Source organism: Phyllobates terribilis, unplaced genomic scaffold (genome assembly GCF_046119375.1).
Source record: "Phyllobates terribilis strain yellow unplaced genomic scaffold, ASM4611937v1 Scaffold_2__4_contigs__length_985480577, whole genome shotgun sequence".
NCBI classification, from domain to species: domain Eukaryota; kingdom Metazoa; phylum Chordata; class Amphibia; order Anura; family Dendrobatidae; genus Phyllobates; species Phyllobates terribilis.
Window position 1 is genome coordinate 381,800,033 of NW_027362762.1, and position 25,408 is coordinate 381,825,440.

The 25,408-nt window shown below is 42.5% G+C and overlaps 1 protein-coding gene across 1 annotated transcript; it reads right to left on the reverse strand.

The window, feature by feature from the left end:
- Nucleotides 1-293: 293 nt before the first annotated feature.
- LOC141245951 (UDP-glucuronic acid decarboxylase 1-like) lies at nucleotides 294-24,540 on the reverse strand. Its single transcript, XM_073669102.1, has 6 exons — nucleotides 24,532-24,540; nucleotides 24,211-24,391; nucleotides 19,839-19,943; nucleotides 10,641-10,700; nucleotides 9,361-9,482; nucleotides 294-446 (listed from the first exon to the last, which is right to left on the reverse strand). The coding sequence occupies exons 1-6, from the start codon at nucleotides 24,538-24,540 to the stop codon at nucleotides 294-296; spliced, it is 630 nt and encodes a 209-aa protein (XP_073525203.1).
- Between the last annotated feature and the right edge of the window lie 868 nt (nucleotides 24,541-25,408).

The following is a 25,408-nucleotide window of genomic DNA, read 5'->3' on the forward strand; positions in this document are numbered from 1 at the left end:
AAACAATGAGTAGAGAAATCATAATGCCTAAAAGTTTCAGATTCCTTCCATAAAACATGGCATGAAAATCTTGGCCAATTTTATTTGCTAGTGATGCAACTTCACTTAGCTTATTAAAAAGTTCTTTCATAAAGTTGATTCATTTTTCATTCATTCTATCATGTACGGTATAGAGAGCAATTTCCTTTTAATCCAACTAAAAGATTTGGTGCAGAAAACAGCATGTGCCGATGTGAGGAACAGGTAGGATGTTTATACCAGCCTTCAATTAGAAGAAACCTATTAGAGGGCATTTAGACCAGAACGGTTTGCCATTTCGTACTTACAGTTAAAGGCTCTCCTTGTAGTGCTTGTAGTACAAAGTTACTGACAACTCTTCCATCATTCATGTGCATACGTGGCCCAAATGTATTAAATATCCGAGCCACTCTGACCTCCACACCTTCCTGCCAACAAGAAAAGCAGTTTAGAGACCACATTTTCTTCCAGTAAAAATTAGACTTTTGTTTGTAAAAACATTGTACACAAATAAGCATGTATTTTTCTACCATAGCTTGTATCACTTTACAAGGTTGTTTTCATTACGAGTTTTGGAAGGTACCACTAACCAGCCTACTGGCTTCTTACTTGCCAGGGGGCGTTCCTGAATGACCGACGAAACTGACCAGCAACATGGCCGCACAGTTGGCCCAAACTGTCCACTGTTGACAGCAGAGCTAGCTTTGCCTCTGCAGCATTGTGTAAGTGCAGGGACAATGAACTTGGCTGGATCCAGCCATCTGGCTAGCTTCAGAGCAGCGCTTGCAAGCTCTATAGTATAAAGCATACAAGAGCTGCACTACTTGCCCAGGAACCTAGCCACCTCTGATAGACTACTGCCCTTTGTTAGTTTGCAGAGGTAGCCGGTAACCTATGGAATTAAGAAGCCCTCTGTTCTTATGAATGTTGACGAGTTGCTTGCTTCTATGTGCTGTTTGAAATTGTACCCATTTATAAAAAGAAAACCCATGTAAATGTTTCCAATAAGTTGTGATTAGCTTTCCTTGAGAGGGCACAGCATGTATTATATGACATAATGTTATCAATGCAGCATTTCCTATAGCAAGGACACACATTCACAAAACCATCTTGTCGAAGACCTCAGGTCTATAATGAATTGCTCTGGCATGGTTAATTGATTCTGTAATTTGTGACTCGTATAAACACATTCTATTTTACATAATGAAACACCCTTTGAAATTAATTTGGTTGGAAATAAAACATAATTAACAATAATATAACAACTTCAAGCCCACTGCTGTGAAGATCAAGCCATTATTATATCAAGATGAGGCTGGCAGCAGAAGAGTGGACTGGCCACCCCAGAACTCATTGTCATTTAAACTTATGGCAGAAACCCAACTTCAAAGACTGAACTTTGTGGTTTTCACAAAAAGAAAGATAGCAGAATTTCCAAGAAATCTGAAATACTTTTATCAAAGCGCTCCAAAAGAATTTGAAGTGAAAAGTAATATGTCAAATACCTTTTTGGTTTTTAAAGTGTTAAGTCACAGCCTCGTAGGAAAAAAAGCAGATGAGTAGTAGATGCTAAGAAGTCACAGCACCACTAGAAGGCTATCTGAGTGGTTCCCTACATTGACCCAGTCTATATAGAACACCTATAACATAGTAACTGAAACATTTCCCACTTTTTTAGGCAATTACCGAGTGAAGCAACCTTGAGCAATCAGCTTTCAAACTTAGGGGAGGGAGGGGGTAATTGCAGTATGTATGTTCATTTCAACTGTAGCACCCAAATGAAGGATTGCAGCTTTTATTGCCCTCTGTCTTGCCAGGTCCTGCATAGGGCCCTAGCGGCTTAGCTGATCGTTATCAAGATGGGACCCTCATTAAATTCTCCAACGGTGTATTTTGGGGTTTGTTTGTTTTTTACCATTTCTACCATTCTTAATGTACAGAACATTTATATTGCTTGTGTGCCACAGACATTTTAATATTGTAAGACTAAATTGACCCATTTCAGATGGAGCATGCTGTAAAGATAGTAGATTTAATACAAAAGAGCACTCTATTACATGGGTAGTGAAAAAATCAATTACTCCATCACATACAAGATTAGCTACTTATCAAGGGACTTAAAACTGCGCAAATTACACAACGTGCAATAGTTTTGAAACTTGGGCAAATCACACAATCAGCAAAAAAAAAAAATCCCTCAGCAAATAAAGTCTCCCTAATGTAATTAGAGCACAGGAAATACATAGGGCTTAAAGATATAGAGGTCAGAATAAGGGCGTCTGCAAGACCTCATTAAGAGTTTCTGTCAGACCCCATTATTCGGACCATGATGTCCTCCAGTTTTATATATTTGCTTGGGAGACAAACAATTTTTTTTTTTTTTAGACATTACTGTATAAACGACTAATGCTATCCATAATTTCCATGGACCCACAGACTTGTATGAGCGATTTTGATCCATGACATGGGTCAAAAATTTTGGGGGGGGGGGTGTTATTGTAGGTTGTAAGACGTCTTCCAGATTACACTGAATATTAGTGTTATAGCAGAAGATGGAGTCCCTCAAGTTTAAAGGCCCCATCTATGCTATATAAGTCTGACAGTTATTTTAGGTGAAAACAACAGCTATGAATGTTCCTTCTTGTATCAATAGCGTGTCCTTGCTAAAAAGATAACGTGATTCTCCCTGGCCAGATGTTTCTTTTTGTAGCAATAATGTGTTCTTGCAGAAAGACGAAATGACCTTGCTAACTAGATAAGTCTAATTAAATATTTTAAAGCATACAGAAACTAGCTTTTTTCGCTTGTTCAGCTAAACTGTATAATCGAACCATATATGGCAAATCCGTATCCTGCCTTTAGGGTGTATATTAGCCCTGTGTTTTGTAATAAAGTTTTTAGAGTATGTTTAGACACAAACATCCTGTCCTGTGTCTTCATTCTCTCCGAGCTCGTAATCCAAAGGATAGAAGACCCAAAATTCAGTGACGACAGCTGGCGCCTCGAACAGGGACCTTGAGTTAATCTACCCAAGGGTGCTCGACCGGTCCGAGACGTGGGACGAGTGAAGCTCTCTGTTGGTGATATATACAGCGCTGAGGTAAGAATAACTGTTATATTCTACCTAATTATATCACTGCATAGAAGAGACTCCCTCACCCCCGAGCGGTCGGCTCCCCAGGTAATTCAACAGATTGTTGTCTGGCTCAGGTCCCTTTGAACCAGTAGAATCCCCTCAGATCAGTCCTGCCTTCTATCCTTTGGAGAATTTAAGAATGAAAGTATGGATCCAATGATTGTGGTGTGGATGTGTCCCGGGATTGATGTTTTTGGTCTGTTTTTCTGGTTGGCGTATAAGTCCTAGAGAGGCTAGTAGTGGAATGGTTCAGAAACCTTTGTGGCCCATTGTCTAAGTGACCATTGTCTAAGTGACTGAGGAGTCTCTTCTAGGTGAGGAGAACCGAAAAAAATGGGGAACCAAAATGCCAAGGAAGGCATTATAGCCAAAGACTTAGTGGTACGCAGAGAAGGGAAACAGGCACTGATTGGAATTGACAAAATATTGTGTAAAGCGGGAATGAATGAGAATGGAGAGATGAATGGAGAGAAATGGAAATCCTTCTTTAACTCCTATCATGGATGGCTGAAAGATAAGGGTCTGTTAGGGACAGTAGATGTATGGATGAATGTATGCACTTATTTTGAAGGAAAGATTGAAGAATTAGGAGACGGACGTTACAGACTGACAAAAACTGGAATGACAGATTTTCCTCCCTGTCCGCTCCCGACGTCACCCCCACCCCAGTACCAGAATTCCCAGGAACCTAAATGTTGGGTTTGCCCCAGATGTGGACAGCAGAATCCCTTGACAGTAGACATCTGTGTGGCATGTGGAGGACCGAGACCCCACCCAGCTAGTCTATTCCCAATGAGGACGGTAGTTGTGCCAGGAGCACCAGCAGTAGCAGCAGCAGCAGCAGGGGGGGGATGCAGTGGTTCCAGGTCAGGAAGCTCGTACAATGTTAATGTATAGACCATGGAGTCCTTCAGAGCAGTTGGCACTGATCTCCCAGCTGCCAGACCCATCCCAGTCCCCTATGGGTTTCGCTAGAATGATCACCACCATACAGGATACGTACCATGCCACTAGAATAGATCTGCAGGGGGTAATTAAGGGAAAATTGGCAGATGAAGCCCGCTATGATAGGTTGATAGATGAGACAAAAAAACAGTATGCCAATAGGACCGGACCCGTAGATGCAGAATCTAATGATGCAGCAGCTGGAGTCCTATTCGCAGCAGCGTTGGTAAAAGCATGTCAAGACAGGCAAGCAGAAAAGCAAGTTACACTAGAAGATAGAGTGCAGGGAAAGGAGGAAGATCCTAAGGATTATTTCTATGCACTAAAGAAAACCTGGTCAGAAATGGGGTTCAATCCCGGGAATAAGACTAGTGAGAGGGTATTAGCAAGTGCTTTCATGAATGGACTACAGAAAGAGATTGCAGAGAAGGTAAAAGCAAGTAGACCGGACTGGAGATCAGTGAAGGCAGAAGATTTAGCTAGAATAGCTCAGGGGGCACAACATGACATAGCGCAGGCAAAAAGAGCTGCCAGAGTACACATAGTAGAGACGACCCCCAGAAACAACAGAGGCAGAGGACGGACTGAAGGAGGAGGACAGAAACTGTGTTACGGATGTAAAAAGCCAGGACATTTTAGAAAGATCTGTAGGACCAACCCGTATCCAAATGCTCAGAGTACGGGTCCTCCAGCCGACCAAACAACGCCCCCATAGGATGAGGGTAGCTTGCACATGAACCCCCTCATCTCCTTACCCCCAACTCCCAGTTGTATAGTGCAGGTGAACCTACCAGGGGGACATGAAATCGATTTCCAAGTAGATACGGGGGCCGACAATTCAGTAATTACGCAAGGTGATTGGCCATACACTGACACTGATTTTTCACATCATGTCATTGCCACCCCCTTCAATTCCCCGTCTGTCCTGCTTCCTGTCACTAAAATAATTCCCCTGCAAATTCAAGGAGCTACTGTACATAGCCAGCTCATGGTATCGCCCCGAGGCCAATGTAACCTTTTGGGAAATGATGTGTTGTCCCAATTACAAGCACATATTGAGTATCATCCCGATGGCACTGTCACCATGACCCCAGGTTTAAAACCAAGTACCCTTTGCAAAATTATGTCACTAGATATTGCCAGCATAGAAGAGACAAATGAGTTTCCCCCGATATTGGAGCATGCTGTACCACATGATTTTTGGGCCTCAGACAAAACAGATGTTGGTAGGTTAAGAGTTCAACCAGTAATGGTGAAATTAAAATCAGGAGCCATCTTGCCTCAACAGAGGCAGTATCCCCTTAGCTCGGCTCAGGAGAATGCCATAGCCCAGCAGGTCCAAAAATTACTACAGAGAGGAGTCCTAGTCAAAACCCAGTCCCCTTGCAACACTCCCCTGTTCCCAGTAAATAAAAAGAGTGTGCCAGGACAACCAGCCGCATATAGAATGGTCCATGACCTCCGGTTGGTTAACAAAGCCACAGAACTTCTAACACCAGTTGTGCCCAACCCGCATACTCTTCTGTCACAGATACCTTCTAACTCTCTTTGTTTTTCAGTGGTTGATTTGGCAAATGCATTTTTCAGTGTACCATTACATCCTGACTGCCAGTACCTGTTTGCTTTCACATTCCAGGGCAGTCAATATACATGGACAGTGTTGCCACAGGGTGCCCAGAATTCACCCACAATGTACACTGCAAGTCTGCAGGAAATACTGGAGGGATGGTCTGAACCACATATCGTTGTTTTGCAATATGTCGATGACCTGCTCATTTGTGCCCCCTCCAGGAAACAATGTCATAGTGCAACTATATCGCTTATGTTGTTTCTCTATCACGCTGGCTGCAAGGCATCGAAAGATAAGCTTCAGTTTTGTAAATCTTCAGTCACCTTTTTGGGACATTGCATTACACCAGGAGCTCGTCATTTAACAAATGCACGCAAACAAGCAGTACAGGCATTCACCGTCCCCATTAATGTTGCAGCCCTCAGAACTTTTCTTGGACTTGTTTCCTATTGCAGACAGTGGATTCATGCCGTCTCTATTTTGATGCAGCCCCTCTATGACTGTCTTACCCCAACACCTTTTGTACTAACATCAGAGGCAATAGACTGTTTTTATTCTCTCAAGAACCGTATTTTGGCCGCTCCAGCTTTGGGTACCCCTAATTATGAGCTCCCATTTACTCTGTACCTTCATGAACAAGCTGGACATGCAGCAGGAGTTTTAACTCAAACACACGGTGATAATCAGAGACCTGTTGCCTACTTTAGTGGCAGATTGGATGCGGTAGCCAGAGGTGCACCATCCTGCGTACGTGCTCTGCATGCTGTTGGACTATTACTCCATAAATCCGCAGACATTGTTCTTGACCACCCGCTCACCGTTCTAACACCTCATGATGTCTACACTATATTGAATCAAGTGCAACCCGCTCACCTCTCAGCAGCACGTCATCTCAGGTTACAATGTGCACTGTTAATGCCTCCCAATGTTTCTTTACAGAGGTGTACTACCCTGAATCCAGCAACTTTGTTACCTCTCTCGGATCTAAAGGAGGAGTCAGGTACTGTGCTTTATAAGGAAGATCCAAGAGAGGAAGTTCCTCATGACTGTGTACAAATGATGGCACAAGAAACGGCAGGTTTACCTACTGTATTTGAACATGAATTACAAAATGCAGATTTTGAATTTTTTGTAGATGGATCCCGTCATCAGGACGATTCAGGTACCTTCCATACTGGATATGCAGTTGTCTCCCTCAATGCAGTAATCAAGGCAGAACCAATGCTCCCACACCAGTCGGCTCAAGAAGCTGAACTTAGGGCCCTAACCGAGGCCTGTAAACTATCGGAAGGTAGTATTGTTAACATTTACACAGATTCTAGGTACGCATTCGGTATATCGCATGATTTTGGTCCAATATGGAAGTCAAGAGGTTTCCTGACGGCAGCAGGACACCCCATTAAGAATGCTGATGCGGTCCAGCAGTTAATTGATGCGCTACAACTACCCAAACAAGTAGCTGTCATAAAGGTAAGAGCACATACCAGACGCACCGACAAGGTAAGCAGAGGAAACGCGATGGCAGATGCAGCGGCAAAAACAGCAGCCTGTAAGCCGCAACAAGGGTCAACAGTACGTCAGTTAAGTGCCCCTAAAAACCCCTTTGTGTCGGAGGACATCTTATCCCAAATGCAGGCTCAGGCTCAAAAGGAGGAGGTTGATAAGTGGTTAAAGGAAGGTGCATGCCTGAATGAAGCAAATGGGGTATGGGGGAAAGGGACGCGACGATGCCTTCCAAGGGCACTGTACCCAGCAGCTGCCCAGATACTACATGGGCCAACACACCAATCTAAAACGGGTGTGATGAGTGTGATGCAGAAACATTGGGTGGCACCAGGATTCTCCACCTGTATTGAAAACCTGGTACAAGGGTGCATGATATGTGCTACACATAATCAGGGTAGAGTAGTTAAAACACCACCCAAACACACCCCCCGGCCCCTCTATCCATTCCAGAGACTGCAAATTGATTATATTCAGCTGCCAAAGTCAGGATCATGGGAATATGTGTTAGTCTGTATTGATTTGTTCTCAGGATGGCCAGAGGCTTTTCCGATTGCCAAAGCCACGGCTGCGGCAACCGCAAAGAAACTGCTTGCGGAGGTGGTCTGCAGGTATGGGGTACCACAGGTAATTGAGACTGACAGAGGTACACACTTCACAGGTGAAATAATGAATGAAGTCATGTCAGCTCTAGGAATTCAACAAGCATTCCATACCCCATATCACCCACAAAGTAGTGGTAAAGTGGAAAGACTGAATGGGACATTGAAATTAAAAATTCAGAAAGCCATGGCTGAGACAGGAAAACCATGGCCGGACTGTTTACCACTTGCTCTGTTTTCAGTAAGATACACGCCTAATAGAAAGACTGGACTCTCTCCATATGAGATATTGTTTGGCAACGTACCCAGCCTAGGGTGTTTCTATCCGCAAGCATTAGAAATGAACAACCATGTGCTAAGTTCCTATGTGAGGGCTTTACACAAAAAGATTAAGCAAGTACATGATAATGTCTTCAGTTCTCTTCCAGATCCAGATCAAGACTCTAGCAGCCATACGCTGCAACCTGGAGACTGGGTGGTTATAAAAAGACACGTGAGGAAAAGCCTAGATCCACGGTTTGACGGACCCTTTCAAGTTCTGCTGACCACAAGTACAGCCGTTAAGCTAGAGGGAAAAGAGACCTGGATCCACGCGTCCCATTGCAAAAAGATACTAGGAGAACCAGCGGACAAAGAATGATGACATTGTTTATACTTACCTGCATACTTGCGACCACAGGTGCATGGACTAGGTTAGGCACCATGGATGGAGACGACAATAGATTCATTAGACACCATCTTGCTCTAATCGATGGACTAAAGGAGCAAAACCAGACCATTGCTAATTGTTGGATATGTACACATGCCCCTGTGACCTCCACTAGCATACCCTTTCTCGCTGTCCCGGTCTCATGGGAAGAGATAAACTTTTGAGTGAACTGTTCAGATACTTTGGCCAATAATTCCACACAGAGATTTTCCTTTCTAAATCCCGCAAATTGGTTTAAAGGCATTGGTGGGTGGTTGGCTGGTATAGTGCAAGCTATTTTACAGGTTTTGCTAATGTGTCTTGCAGTTTATTTGGTTTTTAAGCTTTTTCTAATGTGTATTCAGCGGTGTACTAAAAGAAAACATAGAAATTCGTATTGATAAATGAAGGAACAAAAGGATGGAATGTTATAGCAGAAGATGGAGTCCCTCAAGTTTAAAGGCCCCATCTATGCTATATAAGTCTGACAGTTATTTTAGGTGAAAACAACAGCTATGAATGTTCCTTCTTGTATCAATAGCGTGTCCTTGCTAAAAAGATAACGTGATTCTCCCTGGCAAGATGTTGCTTCTTGTAGCAATAATGTGTTCTTGCAGAAAGACTAAATGACCTTGCTAACTAGATAAGTCTAATTAAATATTTTAAAGCATACAGAAACTAGCTTTTTTCGCTTGTTCAGCTAAACTGTATAATCGAACCATATATGGCAAATCCGTTTCCTGCCTTTAGGGTGTATATTAGCCCTGTGTTTTGTAATAAAGTTTTTAGAGTATGTTTAGACACAAACATCCTGTCCTGTGTCTTCATTCTCTCCGAGCTCGTAATCCAAAGGATAGAAGACCCAAAATTCAGTGACGACATTAGTAACACGACCAACCTGGTTCATATAAGCATAGTACATGGTCTCTGCTACTCGCTTTCCCTCATCATAACAAGCTCGGGGGCCAATAGGATTCACATGTCCCCAGTAGTCTTCATTTTGAGGGTGTACTTCTGGATCTGATGATTAACATAGGAGGAGATTGAGGAAAAAGCATAAAGTGAATGTAATAAAAAAATAAGTAGAATACAGACTATGGGCTTTACAAGGAACCATTATATCAAAACAACAAACAATATAAAGGCCAAAGATTACAACAGCCAACATTACATCATTTATCACAGTCTGGACTTTTTATCTTTTGCTCTGTAGCTTGACACCTGAGATAATGGTGGTAAAGATAATGAGACGCAGGAACAATGTTGAAAGCGATTTCAAGTGTAAAGGCCCCATCACACATAATGAGATCGCTAGCGAGTTCGTTGATACGTCACGGTTTTTGTGACGCAATAGCGATCTTGCTAGCGATCTCGTTATGTCTGACAGGTAGCAACGATCAGGCCCCTGCTGTGAGATCGCTGATCGTTACAAAGCTTCCTGGACCATTCCTGGGTCGTTGCGCTCCCGCTGGGCAGTGTGCATCGCTGTATTTGACACCTTATCAACGACTTCGTTAGCGATTCAGAACTGAGACACGTAGGCGTGCATAAATTGGACTTTTCCGCGCCCCTGAAGTGGAGGAACCCCAAAACCGTAAGCGTGAAAGTAAAAAAAAAAAAAGTGGTTTAATACGTAATTCCAGCGGGGATAATGGGTTCCTATGGGAGAAAGTGCGGCCGCAGGTGTGTAAAGAATTGACATGTTGATTCTTTTTACGCCCGCACTTTCTCCCATAAAAATGCAGCGTATATTTACGCAGTGTCTGTACGGCAAAGTGAATTTCACATTCACTTTGCCGGCAGACACAGAGGCACATGGAGCATTTTTAAAAAGCGTGCGCAAAAAAGTGGTCAAAAATGCACGTAATTTTACGAAAAGTAATTTTATGCAAGCTTTTGTGACACAATACAGTCCCTATCAAGGTGTGGATCGTTGAAATAGCTGCTGTGTGAAAGCGTCCCAACGACCGCCGAGATCGTTAGTTAGATCGCTGGGGCGGCCGAAATCGTTGGGAAGTTCTGCATGTTTGACAGCTCCCCAGCGATCACGAAACGACTCTCCAGCGATCCCAAAACCGTGACGCAATAACCATCTCGCTAGCGATCTCGTTATGTGTGACGGGGCCTTTAACCTCTTTAGCAATATTCTAAAATACACAAATGTAATGTCACAATTACCTCCATAGACCTCTGAAGTAGATGCCAGTAGTAGCCGAGCTCCAACATGCTTCGCTAATCCTGAAAAGACATGAATAAACTCCATGAAATTGCCGGTATATATAGATAGATTGGCCTCATCCTCTGATTCACTGAAAACAATCTGCGCTAAAGCCGTATTTAGACGGAGAGAATTCTGCTCAAATCGAGCACGAATAGATAAAACAAGTTCAATGGCCTGTGGAAATCAGCCTTTTACAGAACAAGAACACCAATGTAAACTGCGTGAGGAAGAACGATTGTTCATGTGCACACTATATGGGGACAGAACGATCACATTGTTAGCGCACAACCCCCATTTAGATCACAGATATGAACCCTCTCGGATTACTATTTTGTGAATATTTTTTGCGGCATTACTCAATGAACAAGAGTTTTGCAATATATAAAATACATTTATTTAATTTATTTTAATTATACATTATGTTATATAATATATATTTTACATACACATACTTTTTATCTGTATGTTTTTGCTCAAATCATTGGACTTTGGGTCAGGCTACTCCCTCACATGAGAGACACCTGTTTTTCATGCATCTTTGTCCTATTTTTATTCTTATCAATAAAATATCTATTTTATAAAGGTATTCCTACTGTCACATGGTCCTTTCCAACCTCCTGCAATAGGATATTTGGAAGGCTATTCTTTTATCTCTATTTGTTTCAGTGACGTGGCTTTCTTGGTAACCAAACTATTGATGGATTCAAAGTAAACTTGCCAGATTACAGACAACATTCAGTGTTATTCACTGTTTTAGGTAACTCTAATCCCTAAATATTCCCGCAGCAGCCTACACCACTCCCATGTGTCTCACTGTCTAAATATATTTTTGCCTGAAATTCACTTACTATAATTTATAATTGTAATTTGCACGCGATCAAGAACGATATTAAGGTGATTAAAACTATGGATGAGTGAATCCCTGTGTAACAGACAGCTGTCCAGCCAACACCTGAAGTGAATGGAGCGGAGGGCAAGCATGCGAATCGGCAGGTGTTGGCCAGGTTTTATTTCCTGCACTGTACACAATCGCAACCAACAAGTACCAGTGCTACTGTCACAGCCAACAAAGTAATTCGGTTCTGGGTAAAAGCAAAAATCCCAACAGGGCAACAATATCACGTGATCAGTAAGGTGAAGAGTCTTTTTGGTCAATAGAAGAGTCAAGAAGGATGATAAACAGAGAACCAAAACACAAGAATCCAAGGAGAAGGAATTTGTTAAGAAACTTGATGCCGCTCACGCTGATGCCATGAAACTTAAGGAAGAACGTGACTTCTTGCTTCCTCAAAGAGAAAAAGGTAGTTGTGGAAGCATGGGAACATTAGACAAAAAGCTGGTCAAGGTCGAGGAAAGAAGATTTAGGAGAGAATTATAGGCAGAGAAGTGAAGAAAAACAGAAACTGAGCAAGTTCGGCAGTCAACAGCATCGGCTGAACTTTGCTGTAGTAGTAGCAACTGCAGAGACAACGGCGACAACATAAATATACATGAATCTATTACAGTAAAAGGTAATTGAAAAATACCACCATCTCAGGACAAAGGTAATCAGTATCACTATTAGTTGAAGCATGATAATCATAATAGAATTCTAAAACACACAAGGTGTTAGTCTCCAGAACCATTACACTCTCCAAATCAGCTAAGGTAATCTAGAGGTGTTAAGGATCCAAACTGAGCTATTATAAAGTTGGCAACACATGCAAATATAATCCAGACCTAAAATATAAGAAAAAAAACGCTGTGAATATAGATAAAGTATAATCATTTTTATGCCATATACCCTTAAAAGGATATCATGGAAATGTTTATAAGTATATTGAAGGATTTACATCAGTGATGTCAAACTCAAACACAGGGCCAAAATAAAAAAAACTTGGAGAATGTTGCCGGCCAACCAGTACAGTATAATGGGCCCCACAGTCTTCCATGCGGTATAATGACGCCACATAGGGGTGGTGGTTCTGGTGTAGAGGGACAAATATAAAATCACCCTGCAAGCCAGATTTGGCCCACAGGCCAGAGTTTGACACGTATGATTTACATAAACACAGAAGAATACAATTTGAGATCAAATAAATAAGAGGACCAAGTCCAAATAAGCCCAGTTGGGGTAGTGATGTGTAGTGTGACAAAAACATGACGGAGGACAAGATCCCGGAAACCTCCTCCAGATAATCTCGAAAGATGATTCAGAGTGAAGAAAAAAGGTGAGGACATCTAGAGATTGCAGTAAAAGTGGTTGAAGTCCTTTCTTTTTGTTCACTCTGAATCATCTTTTGAGATTATCTGGAGGAGGTTTCCAGGATCTTGTCCTCCGTCATGTTTTTATCACACAACACGTCACTACCCCAACTGGGCTTATTTGGACTTGGTCCTCTTATTTATTGTATTCTTCTGTGTTTATGTAAATCATACGTGTCAAACTCTGGCCTGTGGGCCAAATCTGGCTTGCAGGGTGACTATACATGGCCCGTGACACCAGAACCACCACCCCTGTGGGGCCATTATACTGTATGGATGATTGTGTGGGGCCCATTATACTGTATACTGGCTGGCCTGCAACTTTCTCCAAGTATTTTTTATTTTGGCCCTCTGTTTGAGTTTGACATCGCTGATGTAAATCATTCAATATACTTATAAACATTAGACTGATATCCTTTTAAGGGTATATGGTATAAAAATGATTATACATTATCTATATTGGCATAAGTATTTTCCTATATTTAGGTCCAGATTATATTTGCATGGGTTGCTAACTTTATAATACATCAGTTTGGATCCTTAATACCTATATTATCTTAGCTAATTTGGAGAGTGTAATTGGAATTGGTTCTGGAGATGGTAACACTCACCTCATGTGTTTTAGAATTCTATTGTGATTGTCATGCTTCATCTAATAGGGATACTGATTACCATTGTCCTGAGATAGTGATATTTTTCAATTATCTATAATTGCCTTCTTCAATTACCTTTACTGTAATATTTATGCATTTAGGGACTCAAATATTTTGCCTTGTGTTCTTGCAAGCACATTTTTATTCTAACCATTGTTTACAATCTTTTTTTCTGGTTACTTGCATAGAAATATAACACATCTTGTAACATATTGAGATCTGATGGTCTTTTGGATAAATCTGGTATTGCGCCATCTTTTCATACAAAAATATACAAAACAATGCAATGTGTATACTTGATTAAAGTTGCGCATCCGTACGCTCCACTTCTGGGTGCGATGCACAAGATCAGACTGTTCGCTGTACTGGGCATGCGCGGTACGCGCCTCTAACAAGATGCACCATATAAATTGCTGCCATTTACCTCACGCGCATGCATGAATGTCAATAAGTGACTGGAACGTAAATTTGTCAATGTGCACATGTGCGGTAGCACATTTCCTTTTGATATGTGAATATGTTGCGGTCCGGAGCATGCGCAATTGTATCCCCAATATGGTTGCTCTCGGTAAAGTCGAACAGCCATTTATCTTTCTTTGATGGTCTGTTCATTTAAACAAATTCATTCAGCTGATACAGACCCGTGAGGAAGCCACAGTTTGTTTGGCGACACGCGTTGGGCATCTCTGCCCTGCAGCTCTCTTCCAGCCATTTTCTAATCGAGGATCTTGCTATATCATGGCATTCAAAGGTTTGTGATATTTTCCTTTTGACACAATTATGTGTCTTGCAATTATCTCCAACAGCTCTGTTAGTTCTTTTGTGGCACTTATTTGATGCTTTCTGTGCATGTCATTTTTATCATCGCTTTACTAATAGGCAGAGTAGGTATTATTTTAGTTCATCTATTACTTTGACAAGTTTAGGCGGGCAATTTATTTCTGTTGGTACTTTTGTCAACATATACTATCCACAATTTGTATGGATAGTCTATATTTAATCATACTATGTTCTAAATGTTTACACCTTGACCATCGAGTCTTTTATATATTTCTAGGCATAGATTGTTGACAACACCTGAAAATTTCCTCAGTGCTGTACTGTTCTACTATTATCAATTTTTTAGACTCTTTATGGTTGGCGGTTTGAGATGCATGGGCTATTTAGGCTTATTTAAGGTTAACACAGTTTTCATGTAATTTTTGACTAAGTGTTTTTAATTGTTTGCTGTATGGTTCAATGACATATTTTATAATTTTGGTGATCCCTGTATCCATAGCATGTTTCTTTCTGGTTTCTGGTAAATTGGCAATTCATCACATGCTGCAGGCTGATCCCGAGTACTAGGTGGTGCCCTCTTTAAAATGTGTTTCACATGTTTGTTAAATTGTGGCCGGTGTCAACAGGTCCAAATATAAAGTTATAAAGTTGCCTGGAATCAACTGGATAAAACAAAGGTTTTCGGCTTGAATGGAGTTTCAACTGAGCTAGGACCACTTAAAAAGGAGTGTCTAGTTGAATTTTACACCAACCAGCTGGCACAATGCCATCCAAGAGATGATTACAAGGAATTGTTAACACTGGCACTCCTGTTCCTTGGTTCACCGGCAAACCCAGACATACACATCAACACTCCAGTCGCCTACCATCATGCTTGATGGATGGCCAAAGTGATATTCAGAGCGTATATCTTCATGATTCGTCACCAATTTCATTTAACTTTGACAGAGTTAAAAAGTCTCCGTCAATTTTGCACTTTTACTGCGTGCTTATACTTGAAGGCTTGGTACCGCTGTCAGATCCCAGCCACATCTCCGTGAAATGACTTGACATTACTCCAAGAACTTGTAGCATACAAAGGAATCAACCAACCTGTTGCTGAGGCAGCAATAAAAACTTTCCACAGACACCTGTGGTACCTCAGTGAGATTATGGTGGGTCTGGCTTTTTCTAACAGTTAGGTTCTAACTGCAGAAAAGTTTGAGATGGTTCTGGCGGTATAGCTATTGGGCTTAATTATGATTATTAATGAGTTGGGGTCGCCACTGGCGTAGGATGTTAGGGTGCCAACCTCCACGTAGGTAGGGATTAAGTTAGTTAGGGATAAAAAGAGGGATATTGCCCATTGGTCCTTTTTCCTTCTTTCCTCCTGTTTGTATGTGCTCAGGTCCTTTATGTCTCGCACTACCAAAAGGAACTGGCTACTCAATTATTATTGGGTTATGTGTTTAATAGATTTTCCCCTTCTTACTCTTTCATCTCATGTTCTTGTGGTGATCTAAATTTCTCAAATGAAAAACATTAAAATACCAGTGACTATCACCTCTCTTCATTTAATGGATTTATTGTCTAATCAGAGGTATTGCTTCTGCTAGTATTTGTCCCTTTCGGTCAAGCATAAAAACAAGATCAATGTAATTTTTGACTCTGTACATGCTGAGAAAGGGCATGTGGAGCTCCTTTATAGAGTTTACATAAGGGTTCCACAAGATGCCCCGCATAGGCTACGGGGGAATGCATATGTCCGCAGGGACTGCCTATCTCCCTGGCAATAGGGGTTGTTCTAGAGCTATGGACCTGAGAGCTTTTGTTTGGACCCATTGCCGCACACCTGGGTGTGACAAGCACTCTTTGGAGCGCATTCCATTTATCTTCCCTTTCTCTTTCCCAGGTCTATTTAAACTGGGGATATGTGGTATAGGGTTAGAAATTAAGCAAGTCCTGTCCCTGGCCCTTGGTGTATGTGTACAATTTAAGTATCATAACCATGAAAGAGGGTTATTTATTTTGGGAAGACTCTAACACTACAAATTGCTGCTTTATGGGTAAATAAATATGTTACCTTTATATTTTCTCCTATCCAACAAGCATCTTTCAACATATCTTTTACACTGACCCTTATCTAGTTAGTATTAAAATAAGATGGTGACTGAAGTGTACCATTAGATGCTGTTTGTTGCATGACCATTATTGTATGTGAGCAGGACCTTTCTGGGTAAATTTTCCTGCTTTGAGTATAGGTGGGGTAACCATTTATACATGTGAAAGGTCATGTGAACACCTGATGTTATTGGGTGTGATAACTGGAGAAAAGGAGTGTATGAGTGGATCACTCTTTTATTGTGTATATGTTAGTCTGTGAGCACTTGCACCTTATTTTATAAGTCTTTGATTAAAAGTTAAATTTTAATTGATACACAGCTATTTCAGTGAGATGGTTCTGGCTCTGCAGAAGGAAGGTAACGATGTCTGCTCAACTCGCGTGCAGCCTGCCGAAGACCTTGTGTCACACAAGAAGCTTCATCACTCCATGTCGTCCAACACAAAAAAAACTGTTTGTTGCACTGGAAATAAAACAAGATTTTCTTCATCAAGATCCTTGTCTATGGCATGACTAATGCAAGTTACATTTATGCATCCTCAAGTCGCTGGATTGAAAATCATGAATGATGCTGCTGAAAGCTACATTGCCAGGGGCGTACATAGGAATCATGGGGCCCCATAACAGAAGCTCTGATTGGGCCCCCCCCCCAAAAAAAAATTAAAATAATTGTCGGGGTCAACAAAGATCAGATCTCACAACTTTCCATCCTTTACATAGTAATTTTCCTCCTGCTCGAGTCCTAGATCTCTTTCATTGCCCCATAAAGTGTGATGCCAATAAAAGGGCCCCCCAAACACAGTATGATACCCCCATGGTGAATTCCTCCACATGCGCAGCATAATGACCCTACTGTACCCCACCTCAACTTCCAGGGAAAAGTATGCTGACCCTAACACAGTATGATCCCCCAACTACAGCTAAAGATGATGGTACATAATAAGGGAGGGTGTTAAACATAATAAAAGAGGAAACTATATAACTAAGGATGGCGCAATACATAATAAGTGAGTACACTATATACTAAGGGATGGTCCAAACATAATAAGGCTACATTCCTGCATCTGTGTGCAGTGTCGGTGTGCTGCCCTGTTTTACCGACGCATTGAGCATGTCCTATTCTAATCCTCAATATCGGATCAGAACAGGACATTCTCTGACCCTCACAGATCTCATTCTCAGAGCCGTGATTTTCATGGATGTGTGAATGGATCTATAAAACTGTACGAGTCCGTGGACCATCCGATAAAAAAATCTGGCAGCACACGGACATTTCACACAAATGTGAGAATGCAGCCTAAAGCCCCCATCTCACATAGCGAGATCGCTGCTGTGTCACGGTTTTGGTGACGCAACAACGACCTCACCAGCGATGTCGCTATGTGTGACACTTTGCAACAATCAGGCCCCTGCTGTGAGGTCGCTGATCGCTGCAATGTGTCCTGGACCATTTTTTGGTCGTTGCTCTCCCGCTGGCCAGCACACATCGCTGTGTGTGACCAGCGGGACCAACGATCAGGCTGGTAACCATGATAAACGTCGGGTTACTAGGGGCACACGCATCCCAGAGCCACCATATTGCTCTGTCCCAGCGCCTCCATATTGCTCTGTCCCAGCGCCTCCATATTGCTCTGTCCCAGCGCCTCCATATTGCACTGTCCCAGCGCCACCATATTGCTCTGTCCCTGCGCCACCATATTGCTCTGTCCCTGCGCCACCATATTGCTCTGTCCCTGCGCCACCATATTGCTCTGTCCCTGCGCCACCATATTGCTCTGTCCCTGCGCCACCATATTGCTCTGTCCCTGCGCCACCATATTGCTCTGTCCCAGCGCCTCCATATTGCTCTGTCCCAGCGCCTCCATATTGCACTGTCCCAGCGCCTCCATATTGCACTGTCCCAGCGCCTCCATATTGCACTGTCCCAGCGCCTCCATATTGCTCTGTCCCTGCGCCACCATATTGCTCTGTCCCTGCGCCACCATATTGCTCTGTTACTGCGCCTCCATATTGCTCTGTCCCAGCGCCTCCATATTGCTCTGTCCCAGCGCCTCCATATTGCTCTGTCCCAGCACCTCCCCTCCCCAGTGTTTCAGTAAAAAAAAAAAAAAATACTTACCTCAGCAGCTCAGCTCGCTCCCCTGCAGCATTCTCCTGGTTGCCGGCAGCTTTCTTCCTGACCCAGGCGCGCGCTGGATGATGACGTCATAAAGCTGCGCGCGCCTGGGTCAGGAAGGAAGCAGAGGACGATCCCTGCAACTCCGCTGCTATTCTACTCCTGACAGCAGCGGAGCTGCAGGGATCGCTCCCTGCGCGCAGCGTGCAGGGAGCAGCTGCACCTTGCGGGCCCCTTGGTGCAGCTCCATGGTGGGGACCCAGCACAGCTGCACCGGCGGCGGTATGTCCGCCCCTGGACTGCTATGGGGCCCTCTCGGCTCACGGGCCCCATAGCAGTCGCATGGTCTGCCGCCATTGGCGGTACGCCACTGTCCATTGCACTCATGAGCGCATTCAATTCATCACTGAGCACTCAAGAAGACTAGAAATAGTTTACTATCCAGTGTGTGGAAAAGCATCACCATGACATGACTATCCTGAAGCAAATAAAGGGTGTTTCATTAAAAAAAAAAAAAAAAAAGTGAAACTACTGTAAAGTTGTACATTTATTTTGCTGCAAGACATTACAAATAATTGCAACATTGTTTACTGGTAACTCAATCATCACAAAACTAACAATGTTATGAAATTTTGTGTATGTTACAATCACACCAAAATGGAATTATACCCAGGGGTGAGAACTAAAAATTGGCACAAAAATTTCCTGGTGCCTCTACTCAGCTACTTGCATTTCTCCACATTGCAAGGACATTTTTATTGAATAGACAAAGCATTTCAAAAGCACAGTTCCCGTTTCAAAAGGGAACCCGTCAAGTAGAAAATGCCGTCCGATCTGGAGATTTTTATAGAAATGTAGCGGAGCCAATTGATATATACTATAAAAAAATATATTTTCCTTACTTTTTATAACTTAATATATTGCTCTGAATCCCTGTTCTTTCTATGCATAGAAGTCCAGTGAAAGGCTCAATTAGAGCCTGCCCTAGAGCGGTGCAGACAGATAGTGGACATTCAGTAAGTAGGACCATCCCCACTGGACTCCTAAACCTCTGCTCTTTCTATGCTTAGAGCAATATATTAAGAGTTATACTGAATCATTACCCACAAAATCACATAATCCGCTCTTCTCCTATTGATGCAATACTGCCTGTTGATCATACAACTTTCTAAAAATTATGTATTTCATTTAGACATGGAAAAAAACGCCCCAACATTCTGGACAGCAGTTACATAAATGTGCATGCTATATAGCAACTCACCCAACATGTTCAGGGTTCCTATTGTGTTGGTTTTTAAAGTCTTGATTGGATTATACATGTAATTAGGAGGAGAAGCAGGAGAGGCTAAATGGTAAATTTGGTCCACTGTGAAGAAAAAGAAAAACCACCACCACATGTAATAGTGAACTTTAATTGCAATTTATTTCTAAAATGACTTATTCCTGAAAAATTTACAATTATTACCTATCCAATTAATATCAGTTTCAATTGTTCCTCATGTAACTGAAGGGAATGTGTCAGTAGATTTTTGCCATCCATTTAATCTGACAGCAGCATAATGTAGAGGCAGAGATCCCAATTCCAATGATGTGTCACTTACTGGGCTAATGCTGGTTGTTTCAATAGTAAAAAAAAATAAAAAATTCAACGGTTTATCAGCTGGAGATCATTACTAGATGACTAGGCGTCTCACGCCACGTGGTTCATTTGCGCTGTGTAATCCAACCACTGGTTGGCAGCTTCCTGCCTATGCACAATGTACACAAAAGCTGCCAATCAATGGTGTGGGTGGAGTCATATAGACTCAGCATTCAGGCAACTGCTAGACCGGCAGCAAAGAAAAAAAGATAGCGATTTTATCAAAACTACACCAAGCAGACCACTAAGTGACATCATTGGAATCAGGATCTCTGCTCCTACATCATGCTGCACTACGAAAACATAGCAAACACCTGCTGAAAGACTCCCTTTAATAATTCCCAAATTGATTTTCCACAGAATATTTGCCCTGGAACCTGAACGTGGTCTCTAATGAAGCAGTTTTGTGTGATAAAACGCAAGGATATCCCAAATCAAGGCGTGGGCTGAGGCAGTGCAACAGTACAGACCCCCGAGCTGCATCTTCTACCAACATCAAATGTTGTAATATTGAAAACTCAGATGACATATGGAGGTGGGCTTAGTGTAATAGAAGTTGAAAGGGTTATGGCATTTTGATTTGTTTAGGGACCCAATTCATCAACATTCACAATATGTAGTACAAAATTATTGTATTAAGAAACTGTTATAAAGAAATGCTTCTGCACATACCCTATGTGTAAGGAATCTGCAGCCAGTAAAAAACTCCAGGGGCCGATTCATAACAGTTTGTACCAAAACGCTACAATAAAAATGTTGCAAGATTTTTCACAACTCAAAAAACGCACTAAAAGGTCATGCCTCTTGGCATTTTTCAGCCGTTTCCCCCAACAGCTGGATGGGGCGAGGCCAAGCGCCACTGAAGTGACTTAAAGGGGTACTCCGGAGATAAATAAAATAAATAAGTTGTACTGTCCCTGCCCTCTATAAAGATGAGATGCCCTGTGCACTTCTGTTATCATTAGAGCACTTGTAATTCAGTGTGACAGCAGCTGCTCCCCTCTGGGACAATACATCACAGCAGTGTGAAGCTCTCCGCTGTAAGAAACAGCCAGTCCGAGAAGAAGGAGCATGTCAAGGGAGTGGCCTGCTCTTGGCTTTTAATAGCAACAGATGTTGTGGGCGATATGCCCTTTTCCAAGATGGCGCCAGTATACCTGGTCTTCTAGTGCACAGATGCGGAAGTCCTTACCTCCTGTTCTGACATGCGTGGTATTAGCTACAGGAACGCCGAGATTTTGGCGCTATATGCAAATGCAAGTTGGGGTGAGCCATGTTTCCCTATTTGTATACACAGCTGCTGCATATGATCAATTATGTATTGATATGAGTGTTATGGCTATAAGCCTGTTTACATTGTTTTTTGCACTAAGTCATTTTACACTGATTATGCACCATCATGTCTTGTAATATTATTTATCTGAAAGATTATGTATATTATGCACTTTTCATGTAATTGCTGCTGATTACTATTGTAATTAGATCGCCTTAAACTCTCTGCACTTGCACCTTACCTATGCTTGAGAAAGGGCCACAATTTTGGACCGAAACGTTGCCATATGGGCTATTAAACATGTATGTATGTATGTATGTATGTATGTATGTATGTATGTACCCTCACATATACAGGGTGGTCCAAAAGTAGGTGGCCAGAAAATAACATTTATTTTGATTTATATATAAAATTATATTTACTAACACAAGCATAACATTGACAATTAAATTTTATTCTGAACAATAAGGCTGTGTTCACACGATGCGTATTTCATGCGTTTCCGCGGCGTTTTTGCAGTTGCGTAAACGCCGCGGAAACGCATGAAAAACGCATGGTAGAAGGGAAACAATGTTCCCCAATGGAAATCCGCATGTGCTGTGCCCATGATGCGGATTTTTCCGCAGCGTTAACGCTGCGGTCAAAAATCCGCAGCATGTCAATTAATTTTGCGGAAACGCGGCGATTTCGCCGCCATTGACTTGCATTAGAACGCGCCAATTCCGCAAGACAGCATTTGTACTTGCGTAATTGGTGCGTTCTAATGTGCGGATGGTACCCGGGTGTGGAGGAGAGGAGAGTCTCATCCACACCCAGGTACCATTAAAAAAGCTGTAAAAAAAGAATAAAATAAAAAATAAATGTATTCTTACCATCTGTCGGCCCGCGCAGCGCTCCCGCTTGGTTCCCGGCACTTGCAGTGAGTTGTAGGACCTGCGGTGACGTCAGAGTCATGTGACGGGTCACGTGACGCTGACGTCGGCAGGTCTTTCAATTCAAAGTTGCCGGCAGCCGGGAGAACGGAGTGAGCAGGACAGCGCGGGCCATCGGAGGTAAGTATATACACTCTCTCGGGTCACACTATATAAATCCATGCTGTTTGCATGGATTTATATAGTGTGACCTAGTTATCAAGCACTTTCCAGGTGATGCTAACATCGCCTGGAAAGCGCTTGTCAATCTGCATGCGGAAACGCATGTGAATCTGCATGTGGATCCGCATGTATTCTGCAGGAAAAACGCATGCACAATCTGCATGCGTTTTTTCTGCCAGGGAGATGCAGAAATGATGCAGAAATTTTCTGCTTCATTTCTGCATCGTGTGCACATACCCTAATACAAAAGCCCTTAAATATTTATCAACGCGGGTGCGGAAACTGTTTTCCATTACAATTTGCACAGCTTTGAAGTCGCCTCTTACGCTTCAACAAACTTTTTTGCACAAGTCTCTTTGGGTATTAATTTTTTTAAATGAATCTCTTATGTAATTTTTCAAATCACTGACACTTTTTGGTTTTCGACTATAAAATTTGTCCTTGAGTACTCCTCAAAAGAAAAAATCCATTGGGGTCAAGTCTGGTGAAAGTGCCGGCCAATCAAGTGGGCCTCTTCGGCCAATCCTTTTATTAGGAAATGTTTCATCAAGATACTCGCGGACCACTCTTGAATAATGTGGAGGGGCCCCATCTTGTTGGAAATAAAGGTCATTTGAATTAGGCTGTTGCTGTAACCGGGGAACAACTTGATTCATTAGAATTTCGAGATACTTATCTCCTGTGACTGTTTCATAACCTTCATAACCTTATGTCCACCTACTTTTGGACCTGTAAGTATGTATGCATGTGCACACACACACACACACACACACACACACACACACACACACACACACACACACACACACACACACACACACACACACACACACACACACACACACACACACACACACACACACAGTTTGAAACAGCAAGTCAGTTAAGGACTAGCAAGCCTTCTTCCAGGTAGTCCTCCATATTGATTAGCTCTGTATAACTCCGCTCACAGCACTGATTGGCAGCAATACAGAAAGCTGTCAGTGGCATGGGCCGTGTTATACAGAGCTCAGCATTTAAAAAAAATTAAAAAATATTGGTAGATCTGCAGCAGCTAAAACCCCAATTTTATCAAAACTACAGCAAACAGCCCAGCAAGTTAAACATTGCTGGAAACAAGGTCCCTGCCTCTACATCATGTTGGGGTGGCATAAGCTGGTGACAGATTCCCTATAACTGCAGAGAATATTTCCACTGCTCCACAGCTCAGCGGTGGTTGTGTTTTACACCCCTACTGCCGATGCTTGGCATTGTGATCTTAGGCTTAAAGAAGCTGTTTGACCATGGAGACCAATTTCAAGCTTCATATGCACAATTCTTTAAAACGTAAGAACTTTCTATTACTACTTATATTTGAAAATGGCATGGCTGTGTGCTTGACTTTTCGCATCTGTTTGCAATAGATGTAGTTGAAGTACTAACTAGAAAAATTAGGAATATTTGTCATCTACTTTTGGCCATATAGGGTCTACCTTCAGTAAACCTATTACAAAATACTTTTTTTGACTGTAGCACTTAATTTTTAAGGCTGGTCCTTCAGATGGATGGAAAAAATAAAAAAAAGTCTACATGATCAATAAAAAGACCGAAGAAGCTGGAATCCCCCAGAAAAGAATGAAGTGTTTACCTTCAATGTAAAGTGGTTCCACAACATCGTGATTAATGAGCTCAAAGTTCTCATGGCCAATCCAGTGCTCCACATTTCTTTTCCTACCAGTAAAAAAGTTGTCTACTACTGTAACCTCATGGCCATCCATCATAAGCTTGTCTGTGAGATGAGACCCAACAAAACCAGCACCTCCTGTTATCTGCAAACACAATTTGACAAATATGATTTCAATGAGCAAAAAAAAATAATAATTTAATTTGAGTGACAATATTATATTATCTAGCTGCTGTTTGATCTCAGTCCACAGCTCCTGTGCGTTATGGTAGTTGTCCCCCAAACCAGAGGCATATCTAGGGGAAGGTAGCCAGGGCATGTGCCCCAAGCGCAGCTGGCAAGGGGGTGCAGTCGGGCAGCCTAATGCGGTGGTCTAATCTACCCTGGTGGCCGCACAGAACATGCAACCCGCTGGCTCCCAGTGAACAATTGAAGTTCTCACCGCTGGGTCAGAGCGATGCCAGCAGCGCGATCAGATCATGTGATCATGCTGCTAGCGTCATTCAACGGTGCTGAGAAATGTGAAGAACATTGGTGGAAAATGCTCCACAGCAGTTGAGCTGAAGACACCGAAGATTAAATGTAACGAGGGGCTGGGGGACATTTACTGTGTGGGAGGGGGGTATACTATGTGTGTTGGGGATATTTACTGCATGTGGGGTGGTATATTTACTGTGTGGAGGGCATTTACTGCGTGTACTGTTTGGGAATGATTTAGTGTAATGGAGTTGGGGAAGATTTACTGTGTGGAGGGGGAAATTTAGTGTAACAAGGCTAGGGGAGATTTACTGTGTGTAGGACATTTAGTGTAACAGGGGTGGGGTTGATTTGAGGACACAATTTTGGGGAGCAAGGATGGGACCGCTGCAGACATAATATGAGTGGCGGGAGACATTTGAAGACACAATATGAGGAGCAAGGGGTGAAATGGGGGGCATGTATGGTGGAGGGGGGGGGTCGGTGCAAACAGTATGGTGAGTGGGGGGAATAAGTGCGGACACAGTATGGGGATTAGGGGAGATGTGCGGGGAGGCCGTATGGAAAAAGAGAGGGTAAATGTATGAGATGGGAAGGGGAGATGTGTGAGGGAATAGTGCGAGGAGACAGTAATGGGGGAGAAAAATGTGAGTGGGCACTGAATAAAGACTGAATAGTGTGTATG